The sequence below is a fragment of the Perognathus longimembris genome, chromosome 5 (genome assembly GCF_023159225.1).
Source record: "Perognathus longimembris pacificus isolate PPM17 chromosome 5, ASM2315922v1, whole genome shotgun sequence".
Lineage (NCBI taxonomy): Eukaryota > Metazoa > Chordata > Mammalia > Rodentia > Heteromyidae > Perognathus > Perognathus longimembris.
Genome location: NC_063165.1, coordinates 17,737,202 through 17,745,777, shown reverse-complemented (window position 1 = coordinate 17,745,777; position 8,576 = coordinate 17,737,202). Strand labels below are relative to the sequence as shown.

Genomic DNA, 8,576 nt, shown 5'->3' with positions numbered 1-8,576 from the left:
TCTTGCAGAGAGAGAGTGAGAGAGACAGACAGACAGACGGACAGACACACAAAGAGGAAGGGAGGGAAGGAGGGAGGGAGGGAGGGAAGGAAGGAGGGAGAGGGAGAGGGAAAGGGAGAGGGAGAGGGGTGAGAAAAAGACTGAACAGTTCAGTCTTCGAACTATTCTTGTGATAATATGCATTTCTGTAGACATACTTGTACCATACATGGTTAAAAACTAAGATTTAATTCTTCATGAATTCTACCACTATGTCTTTGCCTGAATGTCAACAGTGTCGAATATAATAGCTTAGGAGCTATAAAATAACAGTCTGAGAGTATATAATTCCAACTACTATGCATATTAAACCTGACTCATGAACAATAAAGTCGATGCAATGACAAAATTATAAAATGAGTTAGTTGTACCAGCAAAGGATTCTTTACATCAATTTCTCAAATTTCTGTCATTTAATCATTCAGACTGTTATAAAGAATGGTCATGAGTAAAACTAATAATTTATTTTCAAACCCTTATAGTATGAAGATTAACAATATATTTTTTTTCAAATTGTAAGTCAATGGCAGTGATCTGGAAATGAATGATCTAAGCAGACAAATATCACAGCCCTCTAGAGCACATTTCTTTTTTTATTTGAATGATTTTGAATGATTGGTAAGCCTTGGTAAGATTTATTTTTTGTCTCCTCAAACAAAAGAATTGAACCCCGGGGAACACTGGTTATATTGCTACATTCTGGGAATTAAATTTTAGCATAAGAAAAACCTTTCTTTAACCAGAACCATTTCTTTAACCAAATTAACAGATTTTAATGGTCATCATTTCCACCTGTGTGTGATGCTGGGGCTTGAAATCAGGGCTTGAGACTTGAAGGACAGGTTCAATCAATGAGCTTCATTCATCATAGCTCAATTAAAGTTTCTTAAATTCAAATGAAAGAATCTGGTTTCTTAAAAACATCTATAGTCTGGAGAAATGTGAAATTTGTCCATAACAAATTTCTAATCTATAAACAAGGGGGAAATGAGCTCTAATGTGCTTTGTTAGACTCTCTCTCTGTGTGTCTCAGTGTTCTGTTGCATTATCCCTGAAATTCTTGCACCTAACCACTTAACAGCATTTCAAGCTTTTCTGGTTAAGGATGTTGGATATCGATAAAAATAAAAATTTTAAGTTGTCAAAATTAAAAGGAGGAAAACACATATGGGGATTCAAGGAAAGGATCCCAAAAGATGGCTGAAGGAATCCAAGGGGCAGATCAAAGATGGTTGCGAAGTACATAGAATTCTTACAGTCTTCACGCGTCAGCATGATTTAATAAAACCGGATAATATTTCACAGCGCTTTCTTATTGCTGGGTTTGCCTTTACAATTCCATATACAGTCAAGAATTCCATGCATGTTAATCGTTTGCTTAATTTGGCAACTGGCATATTAGAATTATGTATCATCTAGGCAATGGTTCTTTTGTAATGTTTGCTTTATAAGTCTTACTCATTTCTGTTAAGTCTTAGGTAAATAAACTATTTCTCCAGGGCCTTGCAGTATTGGAATACCTGAAGTAGACCCAAGATTCGTTAAAGAAAAGCACATGACTGTTAGGACTTTGACAGCCCTTTATTTGACTTTCTCTTTGGGCACGTTCACTGCGTGTGAAATTCCTAGAAAGGCGAGTTGACCGAGAAGGTAGCTATCATTTTGGACGCTGTCAGGTTTCCGTGACTTTGCAGGTAGTCAGGAACACGATCGTCTTGGAGACACTGGGCAAATGAGCAATGGGATAGCTCCTAGGCTCAGGTATGAATGCACCCCTCCAGCTGCAGCTGGGAAACGCAGGAACCCCAGGGCCTGATCCCCTTCCGGCTGACTTTCACACAGTTCAACCTGCCCTAGGGGCGGATCTGGGGCGCCGCGCCCAGGCTTTGCCACACCCCGGAGCGCCAGGCCGCGCCCCTGGGGCGGGGGCGGAGCTTGGAGGAGGGGCAGGACCAGGACAGGGGTGGGGCTCCGCGACGGCCCCGCCCCGACCTGTCGTCCCTGGGTCACAATGTAGGGTTAGGGCGGCCTGCGGGCGGGGCGCTGCGGGGGAGGAGCCACGGGGCGGGGGCGGTGACGGCGGCTGGGGGAAGGGAAGGGAGGAGGAGTCGCGGAGGGAGGAGGACAACGCCATTTCGGCCGGCCGCTCCCTCCGTCCCCCTCGCTCCCTTCCCCCTCCCCCCTCCCCCCCGTCGTGGCCCCGGCATTGCCCTGCCCAGAAGCGCGCGAACGCGTGACGCGGCTGGGCTTTGCTAGCGCCTTCCCGCGTCCCCCACTCCCGGGGTCCCAGCCGGTGGCCCATGGCCCAGGTCGCCGCGGATAAGCCGCACTGAGGCGGGTCGCGCGGAGGACGTGGGGCTGCAGCGGCGGTGGTAGTCCTCGCAGTCCGCGCCGCTCGGCCCGCCCGCGGTGCCCGCGCACGCCGGCCGCCATCGCCTGCGCGCCCGGCTGGCGGGGGCGCTGTCCTCCCCGGCCGTCCACGCAGCTCCTTGGAGCTCGGCGGAGCGGGGCTGCCTGTGCCGGCCGAGGCGCGAGGAGCCGGACGCCGCCGCCGCCACCCTCGCCGCCGTCGCCGCTACCGCCGCGGGGGCCATGACCGTGGAGCAGAACGTGCTGCAGCAGAGCGCGGCGCAGAAGGTGAGGCGCGCGGCCCCGCGCACCCCGCTCCTCCTTCCCGACGTGTCGGGGGCCCCCATTGCCTACCCACCCCCGCCCGGACTCGGCTGCCCCGGGCTTCCTCCTCCTCCTCCCTCCACCACTACTCACCACCACTCCAGCCTTTAGCTTTGGGGGTGTCGCGCTTCGTGGGTACCAGGCTCTGCGTGTGGAAGTGGAGTGTAGTTGCTGGGGGGTCTCGGTCACTTCCCTGGGCCGATTGTTTTCTCGTAACAGACCGTGCCAGGTATGGACCGTCGTGACCCTTCGCATTCCGACAGTGTTCGTCCAAACAGCTTCAAGATTAAACTTTATTCTCCCGTACTCTCCCCTCCTCCCTCCTCCCTCAGTGTTTCTTTCTTTTTTTTTAAAAAAAAAACAATACCAGTTGTCATGCCTTTGAGCACACTTCGTTTTTCTGAAAGGTGGTAGTATTTCAGGCCTGAGAACTCTGCAAAGAAACAACAACAAAAAGCTCACCAAAATCCAATCACCTGCTTTTCAGGGCTGGTACCTTATACCATAGAGATTACGTTCCGTAGACGATGTAGGTTGGTTTTCGTTTCTTTTCTCTCCTATTTTTTTTTCCCCCTCTGAAAATACTTGAAACTATCTCTTCCAAAAAGAAATCTTTCCGGTTATGTTATTCCAGGAATCTTTTGTCCCCGAAGTTTGACCTTGTTTTGTCATTTACCCTTTACTCTTGGATCAGTCACGCATTCAGATGGTCGTTCATTTAAGCCAAACTTTTTTTTTTCAAGTATATTTCTCGAGCACCAAGGCTCTCACTTTTTAAGATTGTAAGTGCACTATAATGGCTCCAAGTAGTAGTAGTTGTGTATGACTTGATTCTTTTTCTCCTTTCTAGTGAAAAGCATTTTAGGCAAAAACAAAACATTGCCTTAGTTGTGCTGGCATTAGAGGGTTACTTAGTGCTTGGTGAACAAGCACTAGGCTGTGCTAATTTTCACGTGTGAGTAATGGATGCCCCACCCTGATGTAGTTTTGGCATATGGTAGTTAATTTTTACCTGTGCAGGACTTCAGTAGGGCCTGTACTAAAATAGACTGTAGATCCGAATAGCCTGTTAAATCTTTGCACTGAGATGAGTTGTAGAATTTCCTGACAGTACTTGAGGTAACTAAAGAGGCTCTTGAATTTTGGAAACAAGGAAGAAAGTGTATTTAAATTTAAGCACTTTGGCAAAGTTGCTTTTGAAACTCACGGGTAGCTGATATTATTGGAAAAATTGAGATTATTGTAGACTTAAGTTACAGCAAGTAATTCAAGATTGGATAATGAAGATTAAGAAGTTTACCTCCTTATCCTGTGTGTTTTGAAGATTTTAATCTTTGATGTTCAGTGTGTGATAATTAAGAATTAGAATCATGACGACCAAGTAATAGTTTATAGCCTTTGCCAGCATTTTGTTTATGCTTTGTGTCCAGAATTGTATACTAAAAGCTATTTCCTGGGGGGGGGGCATAATTCCCTTTTTTCACATCTTAACTGAAACAATGGCAAGAAATTTATGTTTGTGGGTTTTCAAAATTGACTAAAGTAGCTGGGCCATCTGCATAATCCTCACTATTCAGGAGGCTCAGATCTGAGAATCACTTAACCACTCAAAAACTGGAAGTGGTAGGGCACTAGCCTAGAGCACAAGTAGGCTCAGAGACAGTGTCCAGGTCCTGAATGCAAGCCCCACAACTGACAAATAAATTAATAAACAGAAGTAAAAATAAGTTGATTAAACTGCTTCTGTAGCATTGAGTCAGATATGCTGACTCTTGGGTGGTTCCTAGGTGTCTGCATAAAATTGTCCAGAATCAAGTTTCAGAAAGTGATCTTGGTTAGCAAGTCCTATTTCTTAATGAGTCCCTCCCTACACAGAGGAAGGAGTAGTAGTCTCTCACTGGAAAAATTACACAGATGCTATCTTTAATATGTAGTATGTGTGATTTAGGTCATTTCATTGATATTGTTCAAGTATTTTTAGAACAACATATTTTTATAGTTTCGTCATGATACTTGTGCTTTAAAACAAAATTAAGACTTGAGATGTGGCTCAAGTGACAAAGGGCCTGCCCTTTTTTAAGTACAGACCCCTGTACTTAAAACTGAAAACTTAAATGGGTCCGCCCCGCCAGCATTCTATTATTTTGTTACCTGTACTAGAACTATTAAAAGCATGTACAAGTTTGTAAATCTTTGAACCATATCCCCAGAAAGTTGACTTTAAACCACTCAGGTAGGGAACAGGAAGTAGATAGATTTCAAGTCAGGAATTAGGAAGTAAACTTCATACTTGGAAGGAAACAAAAGTGAAACTGTTTTCATTTTGAACCATGGTGGTTTAGCTAATGAATCTTGTATACCCAAACTTTTAGCTTGTTTTCTGCTTTCCCTGTTTCTCCTCTCTAAAAAGATGTGTATGTATGTGTGTGTGTGCGCGTGTGCATGTGCGTGTGCACGCGTGCATGAGAGCAGTTGTGCTCATAAATTTTAAGTAAACAAGCTACATTGCAGTGTTTGGAACAGTTTCAAGGTTATTTATTCTTTGATCTAAGTAACACACAAACTTTTCTAGGTCTTTTGTTCACCTACAGAGAGGCTTGTGACATTGTATAAAAAGAGGTAAGAGGCTGTCTTTGCCATCCTAGGTTAATTGTTCAAATTTGACCAGGCCAGGGGAGAAAATTACAGAGAAATCTTTTCTGAGTTTTAGATGTTTCATGTGAGGTGGACAACAGGATGAAGTACAGTTAAACCTGTTGTAATTTGGATCTTGGACAAGTATCTTCAGCTTTTGTGCTTCGTAATTATTTAAGATCCTTAGATCTTAGAAATCTAATATAGATTCAAGTTCACAAGTTTAGCGTGGCATAAGTACTTTCCTTCCAGGATCCATTTTAACTTATAAATGAGGATGAAAGCGTCCTTTTGAGTTGAATAAAACAGGAAGTTCCTTAGATCTGTTCTTTGTACATAGTAAGACTCAGCCAGTATTTCTTTTATGCAGTAATGAGTGCTTTCTTCCAAGACAAATGCAAATCCATTACTTGCCTTATTCTCCCCACTAAATTTCGATATGTAAATATTGAAGAATAGTGAAAACTGGAAACTGCATTTATGTTAGGAAAATAGGCAGTGTGAGAGAAGAGATTTGGGGTAGAGTTAAATCATCTTGCTGTGACATTGTGTAACTGATCAAAGGTCTCTGAGGCTTCTAAAGCTTTAAAGTTAGAATAGACAAGAGTGACTTCTTTAGTTCTGAATGTTTGGTGGAGTTACAAGTAAGTATTCTGTACATGAGAGATAAAGCAATTGCAAAGAATAGAGACAGGAATCTCATGGGTCTACCTGTCAGCTTTCATTTAATACCATGGAGGTTAGGGTTAGATGGGAAGTATGCCATCAGATGAAACAAATACAGAGTTAAAACAAAGCTGGAAGAGCAACACAAACTGTGTAAGTTTTAGTTAAGATAACATACATATTTATAATTTAGATATCATCTAATGTTATAAAATCATAAAACATTTGATCGCTACATTCATTAAAGGTTACATAAAAGGGACATTGTATATTTTGAAACATTTGGTTGCAATGTTAGCATAATACTTGAGTTGAGTGCTGAGATAGTGTTCTAGCTGCTTATGCCTTCCTTATTCCTTTGTCACATATACTTTTGATATGTATTCTAACATATCCAGTCTTTTTAACTCATTAGTTCTAATAAATGCATTAAAAATTTCTTCAATCTATCATTCTAACTCTTGTCATTATTTGTACCTCTTTGATTTTGTTATTTTGCCATTTTAGCCAAGATTCTAGAATATTGTTAGGGTTAACTTTAGGTTTTAGTTGTGTATTGTTTCATCATCATATATTAGTTTCCTGATTCTATTTTTATATTTGGTGGTACTGGGGTTTGAACTCAAGGCCCTGATTTTGTTAGGTGGGTGCTGTACCATTTGAATACACTTCCAGCCCTTTTTGTTTTAATTATATTTCAGGTAAAGTCTAGAAAAAAACATTAAACCATGATCCTTCTTGAGTAGCCGAGATGACAGTTGCATGCCAGTATGTCCAACTTTTTGGATGAGATCTCACATTTTGCTCAGGCTAGTCAAACCTCAGCTCTCTTGATCTCTATTTCCTAAGTTTTGTATTGTAAATGATTTAAATTCTCATTTGGATTTTGCCTCTTTTTGTGTGTGTGTGTGTGTGCCAGTACTGGTACTTGAATTTAGGGGCCTAATGATTACTTGGCTTACTTATCCATGGCTGGCTGTTGCTCTGTCACCTAACCCATACTGCCCAGTTGTGCTTTTTTTTTTTCTTGTTCTTTGGAAATAGAATCGAATTGGGCTTTTCTGCCTGTGCTGGCTTTGAACTGGGATTCTCTAGACCTCAACTTACTGAGTAGCTAGGATTATAGGCATAAGCTACTGGTGCCTATTGGCTTAAGTACCTCTCATCAATCCGAAAGAGTAATACATTTTGTGTCAGTAAAATAAGAAAAAAAATGAGAGCAGATTAACATATACTAAGTCTTGCTTTATTACATATGACTGATCAAATGTGGTCAAGAAAAAAATTAAAAACTCCCAATAAATATCTCAAAATATTCAAATTCCCTTATGTACAGCTTACAGTCAGTCCTGTTTTATCTGTAGTCAGTGTTTAAATCATTGCTATCTGCTGAGTATATTCCTTGGGCTTTTTGTGAAAATCTGCCTCCCCCAAAGCAAGCGGTGTCCCAAATGTAAACCATATTGAATGTACTTAATGGAAGTGATGAAGTGAACATTTCAGATGTGATGAAAGGTGGCATATCTTGGAGTTGGGCAGTGTTATGGGAAAAGTGATTCAAACATTTGGTGTTCAGCACTTGTTGGGGTTCTGGACACCCCCTTTCTCCCCCCACGGGGAGAATGGTAACCACAAACTCTATAAAAGAGCACCCAGCCTGGCCCTCCGCCAGCGGAAGGCCAAAGGCGTGCTCACATGGGCAAACGCTAAGTTGAGGACGGGTTGCTGAAGCTTCCCCTCCCCCCAGGCCCCCCACATGTTACCGAGGGCGGAGGCGAAAAGGAAGGCATCAGGGACACGCTGCGGTGGTGGAATGCGTCTCAAAGACTTTAATATGGAAGGGCACTTATATAGAAGTAATGGCGGGAAAGAAAGGGGGCTGGCCAAAGGGTCAGTCATAGGCTAGGGGTCACGTTCATCAAGTGACATCACGAAACTTCCCTTTGCGGGCGGGACAATCCCATCATGGTGGCACACACGTGTTCACCTCCCAAGGGGTAGAGGTCAAAAGGTGGGAGGGGCTTCTATTGTCCCAAGGCTGGTGGAAGGGCAGTCTTTCCCAGGCCCTAATAATCCCCAACATCTCCCCCTTTTTGTTTTTTTCAATAAGCAGGGGATGCTGTAAACACATGGCATGTGTGGGCATAAGGCAAATGCTGACATAAGATCTGTGGGGCCCCTTCCACAAAACTGGGGTGAGGGGTAGGTAAGGGTCCATCCATCTGGCTATGTCCAGAAGTCAGAATCCTCAGCTGGTTTCTGCCAAGTGCAGGAAGGTGCAGACAGCAGCCCTCTTTTGTTGGTGAGGTAGAAGCTGAAACTCTGGCATTCCCGGCAGTTCACAGTAGCTGATAACTCAAACATAAGTGATTAGTGAAACATTCTTTTATATAAACATTGAAGCCAAGGTGTTAAACCTTTGCATTTACCTTTTTAAACATTTCTATCATAAAACATTGGGGTTGAGTGTCAATACCCTCAGCTCCTATTTTCTTTCCAACGGGACTCCCCAAGTCTAGCAGCAGGGGGAGAGGAAAGGAAGAAGCACGGTGCAAAATTCCTTT

The 8,576-nt window shown here is 43.2% G+C and overlaps 1 protein-coding gene across 6 annotated transcripts in view; it reads left to right on the top strand.

Moving 5' to 3' along the window:
• Positions 1 to 241: 241 nt before the first annotated feature.
• Usp25 (ubiquitin specific peptidase 25) overlaps positions 242 to 8,576 on the top strand; it is a 111,278-nt gene continuing 102,943 nt past the window's right edge. For 2 of the 6 annotated variants that reach the window (XM_048346401.1, XM_048346400.1), the window contains exon 1: positions 242 to 2,676. In XM_048346401.1, coding sequence (XP_048202358.1) covers positions 2,632 to 2,676 — 45 coding nt within the window. In that variant the 5' untranslated portion in view covers positions 242 to 2,631. The remainder of the gene's footprint in view (positions 2,677 to 8,576) is intronic. The other 4 variants (XM_048346402.1, XM_048346403.1, XM_048346405.1 and 1 more) reach the window with 2 other exon arrangements.